The sequence below is a fragment of the Strix aluco genome, chromosome Z (genome assembly GCF_031877795.1).
Source record: "Strix aluco isolate bStrAlu1 chromosome Z, bStrAlu1.hap1, whole genome shotgun sequence".
NCBI classification, from domain to species: domain Eukaryota; kingdom Metazoa; phylum Chordata; class Aves; order Strigiformes; family Strigidae; genus Strix; species Strix aluco.
Genome location: NC_133971.1, coordinates 51052248 through 51070491, shown reverse-complemented (window position 1 = coordinate 51070491; position 18244 = coordinate 51052248). Strand labels below are relative to the sequence as shown.

Below are 18244 nucleotides of genomic sequence, written 5' to 3'. Positions count from 1 at the left end.
CATTTTATTGAAAGTATGTACTACAAAAGGGTATATGTTCCCTTCTGCATATTTAGTCATCCAATATCCAACTTGCTGCTGTTGGCATCACTTGTGTTTTGCATCATCTATTGTCTGTTAGATGAAGTAAAAATGGAATAAAATACTGAAATTTTAGGGGTCACGTGACCAGATATAGCAGTGTTATTACCAAAAGCATAAGAACCTAACAACAGAGCTTTTAAGATGTGATACGAAAATACAGGATTGGAGGGAAGTTTGTTCTTCTGGTGAAAAGGAGATTACTACTTAAAAGCAGAGAATGCGCTGCCAAAGGTGCCCTATCCAAAACTACTCTCCCATAGTTTTATGATAGGGTGATAGCTAGAAAAACAAGGAGAACATCTCAGCTGTGCCCTGGCCTCCACATCTGCATGCTGAGATTTATACTGGCCTCCCTAGGAGGCTCTTGACAATGGGACTATTCCAAACATTGGCTAGGTAAAACCCCTGACGAGAAGTACTGCATACTATCAAAGACAAACGAAACCAAACAAAAAAACCAATGACTATTCTAATCTCTCTTCTTGCAAACTTTACTGTTCTTTCAGAACACACTCCTGAAGACTGGGATAAAGATCAGAAAGTGAGGAACTCCTAGAAACAAAGCATGTACACCCTGGAAAATTTTTTTAATGCTAAGAGACAGGAACCTTTTCATGATTAAAAACATTGTGGAAATAATTATGTGATCCAAACCCCTAATTTTCTATAATCAGTCCTGGAATACAACATAAGAGAAAACAAATCTATTAGAACTAATGCCTGGGGTGTATCTGATGGTTTGTTAGCCTCCAGAATAAAAATCAAACCACCAATCTTGACTTCTATATGCTTACTTCATAAAAATGCTTTTATTTTGTAAAACTGCTTTTAGGGAAAAGACCTAATTTGCAGTATATAATTAGACTAAATATTGTAAGGAAACACACCATTTTCTTTCTACAACCATCCAACATACAAAGTACATGTTTGTGATTTTACAGATGGGCACCTGGAATTACCTTTTCTCTAGAGATCAGCCTGAAGCTATCCTCACACCAGCACTTAACATGCCAGCACCTCCTATTATAAAGCAGCAGTGACTCGCCCACATCTCTCTCCCTTCCACCCTCTGTACTGCTATTGGTCATCCACCTGTGCTGCCACAGAAAAAATTGTCAATAACAACCAGCCCACAGAAACAGCACCTCTCTAACTTCTGTGAAGTCACCTGGAAAGGGGCACTTCCTGGGTGCGTCCTCTCCAGCTTGGATCTGCCATGCACCTTCCAATTTGAGGACAGCTTGGAGGCAGAAGCAGCATTACTCCTTCTAAAAACCTTACGCAAATTTAACCTTCACAGATCTAAGGAACAGATTTTTTCATTTTATAGCAGGAACCGTGTTTATCCTTTTTGCTTCTTAACCTTACACCATCCATTTCCCAAAAGCAGTTCCAAATAGCCACACCTGTGCTCAGAGCTCCTGGCATAGCTACAATTAGTGGAAGTCAATATAATCACTATTAGACTTGTAATACTTACATAACATACTCGTTTCTTTTAGAACCAGGTGAAACACTCCTCTGAGATGCTCAAAGGTGCAACTTCATCATACAATTTTATACTGTCTTATCTTCAAATTAATTTCACAGCTTCACCTTGTATACATAAGAAAGCTAAACTTCTAGCTTTATTACTTTAGAGGGATCTATTTCTAGGATTTGCTCAACATCACTATCTGAAATTATCAGGACAGCACTTCAGGAAGGTCAACCTTGTATTTTATAAAAACCAAGAGCCATCCACTATTCCCCAGGTGAAAAGCAAGAGTAAAGATGTTAATATCAATAAAAAAAACTAAAAACTCACTCACTGTCTTCTGTGGGAAGGACCTGCAGGGAATAAATCCATTCTATTATATCATCTTTGTTCACCACATCTAAGGAATCCAACATATCCAGACCAGAGAGTGCGAAAAATGCAATTGTCAACCTAAAAGAAAAAGATAAGACTTACACTTCCCACCATAAATATCATGGGGAAATTAACAAACGGTTGCAAAAACAGAAATATCTATGAATTCTCAGCCTTTGACAGAGATACAACACATAGAGCCTAGCTCAGAAAGCATGAAATTTATCTACTGGACAAAATTATGTTCTTTGTACTGTAAACATTTCTCTTGTCTCAACAAGGCTTTTCACATAAGCCACCCCTTCTTTTATATAGCAATGATATGCCAATTCAGACATTAACCTAAGGGCCTGCTTCCTGAAAAAAACTCTACGAAGTAAACTAGGTTATTAACATATGGAGCACTAGTTGTGATAAACTCTTACATGAACAATCCCCTAAATATGCAGTAAGTGCAAGGTGGCCCTGAACTACAGTAAGCTGCCTCTCATTGCGTCCCAAACCCAATTTCAGATGCTTAGAAGTTAGGTGTCAAACAGCAAGGCTTCCTTTGTAATCAATGTATAAATAGGCACACAGGGTGAATTACCATCTAGAGGTACTTATTTCTTGTCCTCTGGTGTAAAGGTGCCTAGATGACTAACTTATTTAAACATCTGATATTAAGCATGTCAAATCCAAGCATCTAATACAGGAGCGGAGTAGCTAGCATTCTGAATGTCTTGCTTGCTCACAGCTCATTTCCTTCCATAAACATGTGCTACCATACCTGTTAACTAACATCGTCTTTTAGATTTTGTTTGTACCTCAAACCATCGCAGTCACCTAGCTTACAGCATGATCCCTGAAACAGTTGTATTACTTGCTCCGACGGAGCACCAAAACAACAGCACTGGGTTAGGAACTTGAGTTAACTTGCTATGAGGGAAAACGTTCACGTAATTGTACCTTGGAAGTTCTGACTCAGATTAAAACTATCTGGATGTATATTTTGCCACCCACACTTGCATCTGCCAATCCTTCTTCTAGAAATTCTTGCTCTCCTTTTACTACATAAGACAATGGATTGTGAAACAGCTGCTACACAGGCAGAAACTACAGCTTAGCATGCTAAGGAAAACTGAAAGTTAATGCCAGCTTTCCTTAGGAGACTAAGTTATAATTTGCAATTACCTCACAAACTGGTAAGCCACCTTGGCCATCAATAGTAGGCACCTCTGAAGATGAGACGACAGATATGGACAGAAACCTCTACAGCTACATCATTTCTGTATGTGTTCTGCATCAGAACCACAAACAGTAAGATCAAAGAAAAAAATGGTGATGTGAGTCAGCCCAAAACACACCTCCAAAGTTCTTCTTCTAATTAAAACACAGCAGCCAAATGACGATGCAGCATACGCTCATCTCAATACAATGGCACAACCTCAAAGGGTTGACCAGCCGCTACGGTCATCATGTGGCCATTCACAAGCAGAACTTAAGCCAACAACTTCTACTTCACAACTGTTATCATCTAGGATTACATAGCACAAGGGGTGGCCACAATTCAGTAGAATAAAGGTGACTTGTTAAACTGAGGTTACTTGATTTTACACTATCTTTTACTTTAATTCTCAGCTTTTGCATTGCTTTTCATACCACTCTTACACACAAAATGTTTTAATCTATAATCTGCTTGGATACTGAACATTAACATTCCCTCTTCAAAAAAAAATCCCTCCCTGCAACTCTAAAGGACTTGTAAAAGAAAAAAAAAAAAAAAGAAATCAAAATCAAACACGGAATAGCATACAGCTCCACTACTGCAAGTATTCATGGCAGAAAGAAAGTGTAAATTTACTCTGTAACCACTAGATTCTAAAATATGTCTCTGTATTATTACAAATAAAGTTTTTGAGTATAGAAAGCCAAAAAATGTATGTTGCACACAAAGGTATTTCTACACAGAACAAGAGTAACTCTTAAGTCATCTGATTACTAAAAAAATTGTCTTTCAAAGTGTAAAATTAACATTTCCAGGCTTATATCAACTTTTGCCATTGATCAAATCTGTGTAACCCAAAATCTGACTCTGTATAATAACCCACTATTTCAAGCAAAACCACTACTTTTATAAAAAAAGAATGAATTTACTGTTCAGCTACAGTAAATTATTTCTTTGAAACCTTCTGTATATTTTGCCATTTTCACACACGCTGTTTGACAACCTTTTACTGAAACTACTTAAAAGACATTTTCACACTATGTTACCCAGCTAAGCTACTTCCAACCAGGCACAAACATGCCAACTTCAGCACTAGAAACTGCTGCAAACTAGGTCCAAAACCACAAGGCTGTACACAGACAATAAATCTCATCTACACTTAAAAATACATGTATCAGAAAAATGAATGTAAAAAGTCCTTTTACATAGTTAGCTTTCATTTTACTTATTTAGAGTTGATTCTCCATGTTAATAGTACCAGCATGACTAAGGAACAGTCAATACAGTGTGTTGGAACTCACATATGGGCAAGAACATCTGGCACCACTGGACATAAACAGGTCCTGATACAGCTACTGAAATATGGCATCCTTACTCCATATGCTATCCTGCCTCACAAAAAATTAAGACACATAGTCCAAGACTAACAAATACAACTCTCTTAGTAGCACCTTACCATAAAGTGTAAAAACTTTATATATATTGATTTCCACAGAGGACAGTGCTTCGTAAGACAACCCCCAAGTTTGTCATGTGCAGTAACTTAGGAAGTCAATCATCAAAGCCCGACAGCTGAAATTTGTTAACTGACCCACTGAAAGCTTACAACAGGTATCATTCATCTTACAGTTCTGCTTCAAGACTGCTTGTAAAGACATTTCTGATGATAGATCCAGGGCTCTGCATCTTCAGGCATGGACAAAGACCACAGTTTCTCAACAGAATTCAGGAAGCATTTGAAGTGACTCATTTGAGAAACTGAGTAAGCATGCTACAACGTGCACCATGGAGTACCACAATCCAAAGGACTTCAGAGACTAGGAGGGTTTTCTTCTGCAAAACCTCACAACAGTGATGATCAGTATCCATAAAACACTATCAATCAGATTACTTAAATACTGTTGCTGACGCTACATGCAATAACTACAGACAAAAACAATCATGAAGGCTTTGAGCCAGTAAGTTGAGTAAAGCACGTGAAATCAAATTTCTTTATCATTGTACCTACTCCTTTATTGTTTGACAAACTACAGAAAAGACCAGCACCGCGTGGAAGATTTCATCCTCTACCACCCTGCCTGGTGACAGCAAATGCAGTTGTTTCTGCTGCAGTGCAGTGAACCAAAATCCAAGTCACTGAAAAATTTTTTTGTTTTGTTACAAGTCTGTCTTTAATTTAGTTGAGCTTCCCATCTAATTCACTAAGGAATCACAAAAAAGCAGGGAACAAAGGAAGTAAGAATAAAAGGGTAACACCATTTCTTTCTGCAGCAGTACCAGCTCAGGAGGCTTGATGAACTCAGTGACCTTGAACTTGTAAAAAGAGGCAAACATAGTACCCTCAAGATTAAACTGGGGATGACACGCTTATGGTTCAATCTCCCACTTAGAATTTGTTAACACACATGTGTGCATATCTGCAGAACACTAATCTAAAAACCAGTGTAAGAGAACTGAAAAACCTCTGGCTGAGTAAAAACTTCATGACTTCAAAAACTGCATGAATTTAGATGACCATGATTTTTATTCTAACTGAAGGCTTAGACTGTGCTCATTAGCCAGAAATTAAAGCATCCTGAAATAGTTTCAAATTAACAGTTCCAATTTTCAGATAACAGTATTTTTTCAGTGCTGCACAGCCATTATATACAATACACTGGGCTGTGGTTATTTAATGTATTGTGGCTACTATGACCACATGTTAAATCTAAGTTCAGACAGCTCATTAATCTCTCATGAGTTCTCAAAACAATTAGCACTATTCAGTAAAACTGGGGAAGACCCCATGTAAACTAAAGTCTCTGTTTCAGCTCAGGGGCAAACTCCAACAGCTTGGCAATGTAAATCACAGAACAGAAATGTCTAGGTTGTCAAGGATCTGGAGATCACTGGTCCCATTTTCTGCAGAACACAAGGCCTTAAATGAGACAACCCAGGACCCTGACAAGCCAAGTCTTCAAGGGAGACTCCACCACTTCGCTGGGCAACCTATTCACGGCTAACTGCTCTAACAGTGAAGGTCTTCCTACAACCAATTTTCCCTGAAGAAACTAATTCCCAGAGCCTCCTGCCCTGTCACCACAGTCCCTCGTGAAGGGTGCACCTCCATCTTTCTCTGTAACTAGTTTCTCAGTAATGCGAAACTGAACAGATCCTCCCTCCTCTAGGCTGAACAAACCCCATTTCTTTAGCCTTTATATGTCAGTGTGGCTAAGGTTAGCCCTTTGCGTTATGATTCTAGCACATCTGCATGTTATTGTAACTTTAATGCCTAGAGAGAGTTAAGAGTAGAGCACGCCTAGACTTTCTCTTGCTGTCATTTAAAATAACTGACAAAGCACACTGAAACATCAGCTAGTTCTTCAGGAATTATTTACATCTCTGAACTCCAAGTTTCTAGCTTTTGAGTATAAAATTATGTGTTATTTCACACACAGTTCAGTGCTATCCATACTAGTCTCCTTGTGTGTTCTTGCCAAGTGTTTGTACTCTCAATTGAAATGCTTGATTTAGCAGGATGACTAGATCAAAGTCATCAAACATTCTTTATAGCATGACTTGCAAGAGATTACAAAGTGAAAAGCATCTGATGATTTAATTGGTTAAGATATCGAACTGTCTACATGTCTCTAAGTTTTTATCAAGCGCAGCTTGATAATCAAATTATTGATCCTCTTATGTCTCAGATGTAACTACATTACGTGAAGACTTTAAGAACCTGAAAGAAATGCATTCTGAAGACGTTACAGGGACAATGGTGCCTCTCATTCAAAGCGAGGAACACATTTCACTGGTGTCTTAACTCTTACAGCAGCTAATGAAGATTTAAATTATTTCTGTTACATAAACAAGAGTCTTCTGCATGCTGACTTCGAGTTACAAGGGGGTTAAGTCATTTATTTTAAAATCGGCTTCCATGGTGGATTAAAAGAGTGAAGCGCAGCACTAAAAATAGATTAAGGGGATCAACAATTCTTCACTCGTGGATATCGAGGAGTTTAGGCGAGCACAGGCTAAACCCCTACCCCTACCCACTCATGGTTTTGGGGAGCCGTCTGCTGGCAGGCAGATTTAGAGGGAGCACTGTCTTCTCGGCCGCCGCGGCGCCCGGCCGTTCAGACGGCCGGCACGGTGCTGCACTCTGCAACCGCGGGAGGCCAGGCCGGGGGGGCAGCTCTCCAGTAGGGATTTCCCGTCAACGCTGCTGTCCGCCCGCCGGCGAGGGCAGAGCTGCCGCCTCCCCGAAACGAGCGGGGGGCACCGGGCGAAAGGCAACGGGGTCTGTCCCGCCTCCCCACCGCGCGGCGCGAGGGCGGCAGGGCCCGGCGGCCCCGAAGGCCGGCGCGGGGCCGACCCCGGGGCGGGCGACCCGCCCGCAGCCGGAGCCCAGCCCGCTACCTGCTGGTCTCCAGGGACGAGTAGCGCTCGGGCAGGATCTGGAGGCAGCGCTGAAAGAAGCGCACATGCCGCTCCCGCAGGAAGTCCAGCCGCTCCGCCTCCCCCGAACACGGCGCCGCCGCCATTCTGCCACCGCCCGCGCCCGGCGCACACTGATTGCGTCATGCGCGGCGCCCGTGCCGCCCACCCCGCGGCGACGTCACATCCAGCGGGCTCCGCCCCGGCGGGAGCTGCCGTCTGGGTCCCGGCGCCGCCGCGGCCTCGCCCCGGGGGAGGGTCGGTGGCCGCGCCTTGTGTCACGGCGGCCGGAGGCGGCCTGCAGGGAAAGGCGCTTTTAATGGAAACGGAAATACATGCCGTCACGCAAACCCTGCCAGTCTGACAGGTGACGTTTTAAGTCCGACACTCACAAAATACAAAGGTAATATACGTCATTGCGTCAAGCAGATTTTGTGGGCTGCTGGCCGCTTCACAGGCAAGGAAGTCATCATCCTGCGACAGAGACAGGCAGGTGCTCATCTATAACCCTTGTCTCCAGGCTGGGATAGCTCTAAAAACAAGGCAGAAAAGCATGAAGAGCTCATACCTAACTGCATTTCTGTCATGCTACACGTCGATTGTTCTCGCCCTTACCTATGCGGAATACATAAAAGCGGTTCTGAAGCTGTTGGTGCAATCTCTTTCATGCGTTCCTCCCAGGCCTTCGTAGGTCTGTACAACCTGGGCTGGTCTCTAGTTACATGAATCTCGACCTAAGAATCAAACAAGCAAAAAAAAAAAAAAATCGGTCTTTTTTCACTGATCACAGAATGAGTTACATACACTCATTACATCTTCATGGTATGAATAGGTGCAGAGTAAACAACACACTGCTGACTAGCCAGAAAGACTTTTCCCTCCACACTATCACAGGAAATGGCTAAAACATGAAATCAGTAAGAGGGGCAACAACTGCTTGCTCTCACTAAATTTCAGTAATTTAAAAGGTTAAACTCTTAAGAACCAAGACCACGTTCCCAAAACTCTTTCAGATGCCAGTCTACTTATTTAACTAATAGTAGAAAACCATTTAAAAGTTAAAAACCATGACCCATACTGCTGCTCATTTGTATGAACTACAGGCTTTACCCAGAATAAATACCGCTGGGAGATAAATAAATTCCTACTTGATTTTCCTCCCCCCCCCCCCCTTTTTTTTTAAAAAAACAACTATGCCTGCTGCATTTTTGTCTCCTGATAACAAGCATAACTTTTTTTTTCATTATCAACCATTTAGATAAGTAAAAATATTTGCTTTTTAGATCAATGAGGAAAAAGGTTATTTAAACAACCAAGCCACACACACTTCAGATTAAAACAAAAAAAGGTAAGTTACCTTCTCTCTTAACTTTGCCAGCATTTTTTCTTTTTCTCGTTTCTCTACTTCTTTAGCTTCTCTTTGTAGGATCCTTAGCTCCAGTTTATGTTGATCCTGCAACATATAATGAATGAAAAAGCAAACGTTTCTTTGGAAATGAAACAAATTTCATGAAAATACATATGCAGCCATTTCACAGGTTTCTTTTTTGTTGTTGTTTTGAAATAATTTGACACTAGGTAGCTACATGCTATAGCTTGTCCTGCACAAGCAAATTAGTTACAGCTTTTTTAAAAAAAATGGATTGTAGTAGTTATAAAAATGAACTCTAGTGTGAACGGTGACAATAATATCAGTTCTCCAGTAATCAGATTTACATTGGGATCTCACTTGACCTTACAGCTACTGAAACCTGCAGGATATTCAGACATGTCTTTATTTTATATCTGCATACAACAATCAGCTCTTCTGATGTTTTCTATAGCACGGAAAACAACACAGCCCAAGCTGTTTTTCACAAACATTTTCACATTGGAGTAAATAAATCCACTTCTATATGTATAAAGAATAATCCTGTAGAACTTAGATACTGAGGAAAAGGAACATCTTTGTCTAAAATAAAGTTTCATACTGGTTCTGGTATGTAACAGATGCTGTTACAGTGAATCAAAAATAGATTTACATGAATGAAACTTGCATTTTAAGAAGTTTAACAGATTATATTGTAGGAGGAAGTAGGTGAATTTAAAACAACACGCATAAATAGAGACAATTACGCACACGCTCTTGAAACTTAGTAATTTCTTCTGCAGCAGTTCTCTTCCTTTCCTCCTTTTCAGCTTCCTCTCTCCTCTCCTTTTCAAGCTTTTCAAGTTCTCCCTTTTCTTTCTTTTGCAAGGTATACCTTTCCAACAGTAACTTCATGTGGCGCTGGCGTTCTTTTTGTTGCTTTTTTTCCTTCTCTTCTAGTTTTAGTTGTGATCCTTGTTCCATTGCAAATACTGTTGCTTTCTGTTTCTTCCATGCTTCAATTGCTGCTTGTTGTCTTTTTCTTTCTTCTGCTTTTTGCTTCTGAGCTTCTTCATGCTGTAGCCATTCTTCCCTGAGCATTTTTTCTGACTTCTCTTTCTCCTTCAAGTTTCTTTCTTTTTCTTGCTGCTGCTTTTCTTTCCACTTCTTAACTGACTGCAAGAGAACAGCACAGGAAAAAAAATAAAAAGGTTTTTGTGAAAATTTTACACATTCCTGTTGATTCAGTTGGATGAAAACATATGCTCCAAGGATACACACTGCAGATAGGAATTAAAAGTCTAAGGGCAAAACTTAAGTTAAAGAAGCATTTATGTCTGCTTTCTCACATTTTTTTTTTCTATTTTATAGATCACACAGGCAGGTTTAATATGTGCCTGCTAAAATTATTTAAGTTATGGCGTTCATATTAACTTTGTGTAGTTACGAATGTTGGTGTAATATCCTTTTTTAATGCAAACATATTTCAGGTCTTAATTTTTTTTCTTCAAATTAACAATTCCACTTATTTTATAATTCAGATTTTATGTCAGTGTATCTTGAAGGAATCATAATTCTCTATGTCAGTATGGCACAGGTATATTGCCTATATGGTGGGACAGATAGGATCACGTACTGCTCTGGGATTGGCATCTAAGTTGCTGGACCACTGCTATCAAAAGCATTTATGATACACTTTGGCAATACACAGCTCACTTCAGTGCGTTGTTAGGTCTACACTTATTGGTAATTCTTGAAGACAAAATATTTTTGGCAAGTTGAGGATGCTAAAGACTTCAGTTATATACCATGAACTATAACAGAAATCCACCTAGCACTACCACCAGAGAAGCAAATACAAAAATAAGTGCTTTTTCTTAAAGCTAAAAAGCCCTAGAGGGGTTATTTTACCTCTTTCTTTCTTTTGTGTAAGATTAGAAATTCTTGATACCATTTGTTGTGCTGTTCAATATCTTCTTTTGTTCTTCCACAGAGATACTCAAGGGCTTCATCCATGTAGGACATCTTTCCTTTGTGTTTTGTCCATACTTTCAGAAAATTTTGATGATCATAATCATCCCAGCCTCCCTGCCGCCCTCCTGTTTGCTGAAGAAATCTTTCAAACTCTAGTACTTCTTCAGTTAGATGACTTTCCAGTGTTTTATCAGCTGAGACCCTGGTTGATGGTAATTTCAACACTTTTTCTGTTGAGCTTCCTAATGCCCACAGTTCCGTTTTTCTCTCAAAGACACTGAGCTCATTAATGGTAGTTTTCTCCTCCTTCAAAAGCTGTTCGTATCTGAAAAGAGAACAAATACTGAAATGTAAGAAAAAAAAAATCCAGTACTCATTGTTCATTCACTGAAAATGAATTTTGGAATTGTTCAATACCACACAAACGGTATTCTTCAAAGATTAAGAACTGAAATGGTAACACAGATGAAAACAAGGTTGTGATGATCCCATAATAAAGCACTACATAATCAGAATTAAGTTACCCTTTTAGTGAAAGCACACATTTATGTCACTCAAGCAACTAACTCAATCCCCTCCTGACACCAGTGGAGAGAAAGGGAAAAACCCCCACCCACTTAAAAACCAAAACAACAGCAACAACAAAAACCCCACAATCTAATCTCTTCTGCAGGCTTTCTCTGAAAAGTCTTTTCACAGGAAAATTGTGACATTGGATCACTGCAATAACTATATGAGCAGCCTCTTTAAAAGGTTGTTTATTGAGATTCCGTCGTTGATAGCTTGAGTTTTGATTTACATACCACAGGAATCACTAGCAAAAGAGTAAATCAAAAGAATAGTTTAGTTGATTAATGCAAAGTTTTCATCGTGTCTTATGAAAGCACTTTTTCTTGTAGCTGAAGCATGTACAAACATACATTTGCCTCTGTTCCTCTTTAAAAGCATTGATTGCATTTTCAACTTCTTCCATCTTTTCCTTGAGCTTGTCAACAACTAAAAAGCAAAAGAAAAAAAGATCATATAACTTAAGAAGTCTACAGAATTTACCAGTAATTCAGCACTATCCAGAAATATAGGCACTTGCAAAGACTTCTGGGACACTTTTATTTCAGTCTACAAAAAAGCATGCATTTCCATCTCAAACAACCTTAAAAGACAGACTCTCTTTTATTCAAAAGCTGTGATTTCACAGTGATTTAGCTAACTGGATGCAAATCCCAGTATAAATGTTTATTTCCATTAAACAAGTCTAATTCTGAGTAACCTTCAACTGATTCACAGAATAAGACAGTCTTATCCTAAAGAGTTTCCACTTTTGTTTTTTATAACAAAGCAATTAGTGACTTAAGAAGCACAGTCAACTCTTGGGTCTATACCAGCTGTAGCAATCCTATTAACCTACAGGTCACTACTTTTACAAAGCTGAAAAAGAAACATTGAAGTAAGACTTTATCCTGTACTGTCAGCATGCTGCAGTCCTGATGTGGAGAAAGACGGTAAGACAGCTGTCTAGAGAAGATCTGTTTTGCAATGGTAGAAAAGTTTTAGAATCTGTTTTAAACTAGCACAACATCTCTGCGGACACATACTGAACACGTAGTTTGACCTGGCTTTAAAAAATAATAAACTGAATTGGTACAGTTACAGAATCTAAAACTCTTAGTTCAACTTTCATGCCTTGTTAGTTCTTGGTATCTCTGCTGACACCTTAAGAAGATAATGCATTTTTTATAAAATAGACACTGAATAAATGAAGTGAGATGCATTTTATCCAGCATCAGAAAGCTCTCAGCTAGTAGGAGGACTTCAACCTGAGCTCCACACAAGGTACCAGCGTATCACAGGAAAATGATTCTTTCAGTGCCTATTTCCTAAAAGTTTCAAAACATCCAAACTGAACAAGTTGTTTCAGCATTTTCCACAGAATATTCCAACTTACACTTCAAGCCATGTGGACAGCTAGAAATGAACTTTATTTTGCATAAGGCAAAGAGTTACATACAGAAAATACCTGGCTTTCAACAGCCTGAAGAAACAAACCCACACCACTTCAAAGACAGAGCAAGTTTCTCTGTTTCCACATAAAACTGCAAGGTCTTTCACCATTTCTTACATTTCTGCATTCTTCCCTTCCCAGATTCCTGGAAAAGCAGACAGACTGGAGAAGGAGTATTGCAAGTCTGCAGGAGAACCATAAGCCCAGCTATGCAAGAAATGTGCGTAGAGGAAAGTGTTCTTTAAATCTGTCTTCATGACTTACATTCTGGTGTAGGCTTCTCATCTTTCAAATGTTGCTCAAGTCTCTTCACATTATTTTGTATTTTTGATAGCTGCTGCAGAATTTTAGCTTCTGTTAAACAAAATAAGGTGCAGATAGTTCTAACAGTTTCTTTGTGCTTTAAATACAAGAACAAAAGCAATGAAGTGTCCAAAATAAACTGCAGATGTCATCTAAAGGAGGACACCAATTCTGTTTGATCATGAGAAACTGCAATAACACATTTTAACATGACTGTAACTGCATGTAGGTGACTGCATGGGCCACATATCTCTCCACATAGCATCAACAGATTTTAAAATTAGTAGCTCGTATTTCTAACGGGGTCAACAGGATAGTCGTATCTAGATTAATGCAGAGTTGTTTTGTTTTTTCTTTTTCCAAGCCTTTTATCAGGTAACCAGACTTTGGATAATATTGCCTATACAGATGACACCTCCTCTAGAATTTTGAGGGAGACTGACCTAGGCCTCAAAACACTCAGCAATTAAGAGAAAACAAACTTGGAAAGCATATGTGAATGTACAACTACAACAAGATTTATTTATTTGCTATGTTAACTAAAGTAGAATGTTTTCATGTACACCAAGCATGCACTTATTTACTTTGTTACCACTTGGCTCCTCATGAGTCCATAAATACAATACTGATGAGGATGAAGTCCTGGATGCACCTTAGGTACTAAGGAGCTGTATCTTCTATCCTAAAAGATTTGGTTTAAGGAAGGGATAACAGAGTCTAAGACCTAAATATAAAAACATGTAGCTAAGACACGACGCTACTAGTTCCTGCTGAGACCACATAAAGTGTAAAAGCACATAGATCATGCTGAAAGACCTGAACATAGTAAATGGGAATTCTGGGGGTTCTAGTGCACACCCTAAAAGATCATACTCTAACACTCCTTCACATCTCACATGTAGTGCTTTACACCTTTCATCTTTGTCCTCTTTATTATCTCACAGCAGTATCTCAATTCATACTTCCATGCTCCCTTCTTACCACTGGAACATTTTTGGAACTTTTTACCTTAGTCATTCCTTGGAAATAGTTACTTTCTTAAGGACTGCAACATGTATTGGATACAATAAATTTCCTTAATTAAAAGATGCACATTAAAACACATACAAATTTGTAAGGCAAGTGTATGTTTAGTTGTCTCTGTGTCCTTTCCCTTCATTTTGTTTTGATCTTCTGTATCAGAAGGCATAATACAATTTATTTGATTACTTTTGAAAGAATCTAGGTATTGTGACCAGAGAGTCACCCTTTTTTTCCTGAAGTATTTAATTAGTCTGTAAGTAGAACAGATATTGTAGGACAGACTGTGTACTATCTCACAGCACTATGTAGACTCTGAATATTCATTACCCACAAATTTGAAAAATGCAAACACAGAACTGTTTAAAAGTGTATTTAAAGGCAGCAATCAGTAAGTGAAAACTTATGTTGTGGTAAGTATATATTTATTGTACCTTAGCTAGACTACATTAGATTTTGCAATACACACACAAAATTGATTCTGAGTTTCTAAAACAGTAACTTTCCACCAAGGTTGTTGTGGGTGGTATCTGTTACATTCAAGATTAAAAGAAAACAGTAACACAGAAGGCCCAAAATGTTCATGCTTCTGAATTTTGCAAATAAACTGTGGAAGTCTTCTTTATAAGCAGCACACATGGTGAAATACCACACTTCTATCAGCATCTACCTTCCACCTGAACTAATCTCTCTGTACTACTGATTATGAAACCATTTAAACAAACAACAGTTAAAAAAACCCAATCAAAAAACACAAATAAAATCCCACTTACTTTCAGTTTTCCTGCTGACAGTCATGCCACGTTCCAGTTCCTCTAGTATGCTGTATTCTACCCTGAAATTACTCTTCCTATTGTAAAGATGTCCATTTTTGACTTTTTCTACATTTGCAAGCCTGGAAAAAAAGGTTGCCACACCGAGTAAGACATGAATGCTTAGCAAAGCCAAGATTTTCCAAGGTTAGTATCCAGCTGAGGCTGTGTCAACAGGACCATCTTAGATTTTATAGAAATCCCTTGTTTGTTCCTACAGTTGTTTTCAAGCAAAATCTTTCTGCAGTTATAAGTTACACACAGAAGTAACCCAAGAACTTGAACAAGAGAAAGAAGTTAACAAGGAAATTACCTCACTGACAGGCAGTGGTTCACACACTGAAATGGCCTGAAATTTTATCTGTATGCTACCAGGGAGCCTTATGAGAATTTCATTGGAAAGTGCAGGGACAAAGACAGGCTGTATTAATGCAGTTGGACACACAGATGGAGCCACAGCACAGCCAAAACAAGTACATTCCCTCAACCTTAACACTAGTTATAGTACTACTACCAAATTCAAGTGCATTCGCATTCAAATAACTTAAGATATTAAAACTGCTACCTTACTTACCGACTATGCTTTATGTATAGTATGGAGAGCTATAGGTGACTTTTGCTTTCTTACTAAGGTCAGAAGCTTTAGAGTACAACTCAGTGGAATGGGCTTTGCCTTACTACAACCAGGCAGTATACTAGGGTTTGACCTACACAACAGCACCTGCAAAAGGACTGCAGATACTGCACTCCTGAGCACACCTGTGAAGTTTGGTGCCACCACATTAGAGACCAGAACAGCAGGATACAGGTGGCACACAATAGAGAGACATCTGGTAGGATTCCCAATGTTAAGCAACACTGCTGACAGCCCACGAAACTCTCTCTCAGTAGCAGCTTGGTTCTTCAGCAGACTATTGCTGCTATATGGTTCAAATCCCTTTATGGCGCATTTTACGGTTCACAGTTCAAATGCTTTGCTGTGCGCTGGAATTCACAGAGCAAACCAAAGTACCAAATCTCCCCACACAGTGTACTCAAAGCCTTCAGAGCACAATGACTACAAAAGGACAATGTGCTGTAGTTAAATGCCATGCCTTTTTTGAAGCTGCTTGGGAACATCTACATTAACCAGCAGTCAATTTTTGAGCCATAACCTAGGATCCAGAATAACCAAGGAGGAGCTGATTCAGTCAGACAGCATGAAACACTGCTGTGAGACTTTAATGTCACTGTTCATTCAGGGCTCACAACTACAAACCTCTCCTTGAGCTGGGTGGCTGCGTCAGCTCTTTCTCATAAAGCTCACCCGCTCAAGAAGAAACCTCCCTGTTCTTTCAGCTGCCAGCTTAGTTGTTACAGCACTTACTCAAGACGTGGGGAAACAGATCTACACCACTTCTGTGCCTGAGCTGTCTTGAACCCCCACTTTCCAAAGCAGTGGCCTAGATATTCTAGATGAAGTGCTTTCAATCTTCTGAGGAAGCTATTGTAATGATGCTGCAATTCCCCTTTTTGTTGGTCTTAAGGGTTTTAGGTCCTTAAAGGTAAGCACACCTGAGCAGGAAAACAGAACTCAGTTATGCCACATGCACTTGCTTTTTTGCATATCCAGCGCAGCAATAGCTTACTGAAGAGGATGACCGATCAAAGTCCAAATGGTAATTAGAAGAGGACATTTTGGAGCTATCCTGAACTACTGTAACAACCACAATAATCTCTCTGAGCCCTGAAAAGGAAATCTTAGCCTAAAGGTTTCATTGCCATAAATTCTTACCTTGAACCTTGAGTTATCTCCAGAACAGCATGAAAATATACTTACAATAAAGTGTTTAACTTACTGAGTTTTTAGCTTTTCTGCAGTTCTTACGAATTCGACTTTCTTAGCTTGTTCGGCTTTCACCTTCCAATTCTGAAATTGTCGACCAGCACCTGTAGTACTGGCACAGCTGTCCTTCTGTACACAACAAAATCAAATATTACTCAAAACAAGTATTTTTTAAATGTTCATTGGTTATTTTTAAGAAGACAACACCACAGTGCAGAGTAACAGCATTACTTCAGTTCTACACTGGCACAATTCAACTAAAGTCACACAGGTATAAAACTGGAGTGATGAGCGATGGCAAGCTGATGACTATGCAAAAATGCATTCTTCTGCAGAAAAATGGGAAGACTGCAGCATCAGTTTGCTTTAACAGAGGCTGCTCACCATACTCACTAAATCAAGGCAACTGCCTCGCCTCTCATGGTAGTCAGTCTCTGACAAGTCAGAGTAACTACCTACCCAACTATAAGCATTTAATTTACACTAGGCATGTTACTCCCATTTCATCCTGTTCAAGAAAAGCACTAGCTTAACTTCTGAAATCTGCTCAGTAACACTTGTAAATTGCTAACTCTTATTCATAGCAACCCTGAACACCGTTAACGTGACCACTGCTAAGAATGCAGATTGTGAAACTCCTGTTCAGGTTATGAAGCAACCATTTTGAGGCCAGCCCAGCAAACCTGCACTCTTCCTACAGGTTTCCTTTTAACGTTTATCCCTTACACCTCGTATGAGGTTGGAACTCCTCAGCGGCCGCCTCCCCGCGGGTCCGTTGAAGAGGGCTCCCCCCGGCCGGCAGGCAAATCCGGCGGGCTGGGCGGTGGCCCCGCGGTGCGGCGAGGCGCGGCGAAGCCTTTACCTGTTGCTGCCCGGCTGCTGCCGCAGCCATGGCCATGGCCAGAGCCGCCATGTTGACGGCAGCCCCGGCTGCCGCCCCGCCCCGCCGGCGGCGCTGAGGGGCGGCCCGTGCCGCCCCGATTTAAGCGTCTCGAAAGGCTGGGATTTCGGCAGAAAGAAGGCGGGGTTTGCAGGTGGAGGGGTTTTCCCCGTGTTGTCGGAACCAAACAGTGCGTGTGTGAGACGTGCCGCCCTCTTGGAAGGGGAAGCAGTCACCCGAGTGCCTGCAGCCGCAAAAGCCCAGCACGCTGAGTGCTGAGCATCTGGAGAAGACAACTTCCTCGAAAGCCCCCAAACTATTTTCTGGTGCTGCTTGAGCCCCCTGAGCTGTCTTGAAGAGCTGGGGCTATAGGCTGGACATCACAAGCTGGTGTCCCACCAGAGTGGTGTGCTGATGACCTCGTGGACAGCGCTGGCCTGACCTGTGAGCTGTTTAGGATTTGTGTATATGGAGATCCATCAAATGTATGTCAGCAAGTGGCCCTCGCTGAGGGTAGCACTCTG

At 40.3% G+C, this 18244-nt stretch overlaps 2 protein-coding genes across 2 annotated transcripts in view; both read right to left on the bottom strand.

Annotated features, from left to right (window-relative positions):
- The window catches only part of PGGT1B (protein geranylgeranyltransferase type I subunit beta), a 36602-nt gene extending 28736 nt beyond the window's left edge, over nt 1-7866 (bottom strand). The window contains 2 exon segments of the mRNA XM_074812334.1: nt 1896-2014; nt 7542-7866. Of these exon segments, the coding sequence (XP_074668435.1) occupies nt 1896-2014; nt 7542-7666 (244 nt within the window). The 5' untranslated portion in view covers nt 7667-7866.
- A 51-nt stretch (nt 7867-7917) lies between these two features.
- Nucleotides 7918-17794, bottom strand: CCDC112 (coiled-coil domain containing 112). Its single transcript, XM_074812333.1, has 10 exons — nt 17703-17794; nt 16854-16969; nt 14977-15098; nt 13145-13234; nt 11802-11877; nt 10819-11206; nt 9679-10083; nt 8917-9012; nt 8175-8293; nt 7918-8091 (listed from the first exon to the last, which is right to left on the bottom strand). The coding sequence occupies exons 1-10, from the start codon at nt 17751-17753 to the stop codon at nt 8061-8063; spliced, it is 1494 nt and encodes a 497-aa protein (XP_074668434.1). The 5' UTR covers nt 17754-17794; the 3' UTR covers nt 7918-8060.
- Nucleotides 17795-18244: the final 450 nt, after the last annotated feature.

What these genes read in the sequence shown, in the direction of transcription:
- CCDC112 (XM_074812333.1), bottom strand. Translation starts at nt 17,753, where the DNA reads ATGGCGGCTCTGGCCATGGCCATGGCTGCGGCAGCAGCCGGGCAGCAA. An exon ending in TGAGAAGCCTACACCAGAAT is followed by an intron (nt 11,878 to 13,144) that starts GTAAGTCATGAA and finishes TTTGCTTTTTAG; the next exon opens with TTGTTGACAAGCTCAAGGAA. An exon ending in CTTTTATGTATTCCGCATAG is followed by an intron (nt 8,092 to 8,174) that starts GTAAGGGCGAGA and finishes CCTTGTTTTTAG; the next exon opens with AGCTATCCCAGCCTGGAGAC.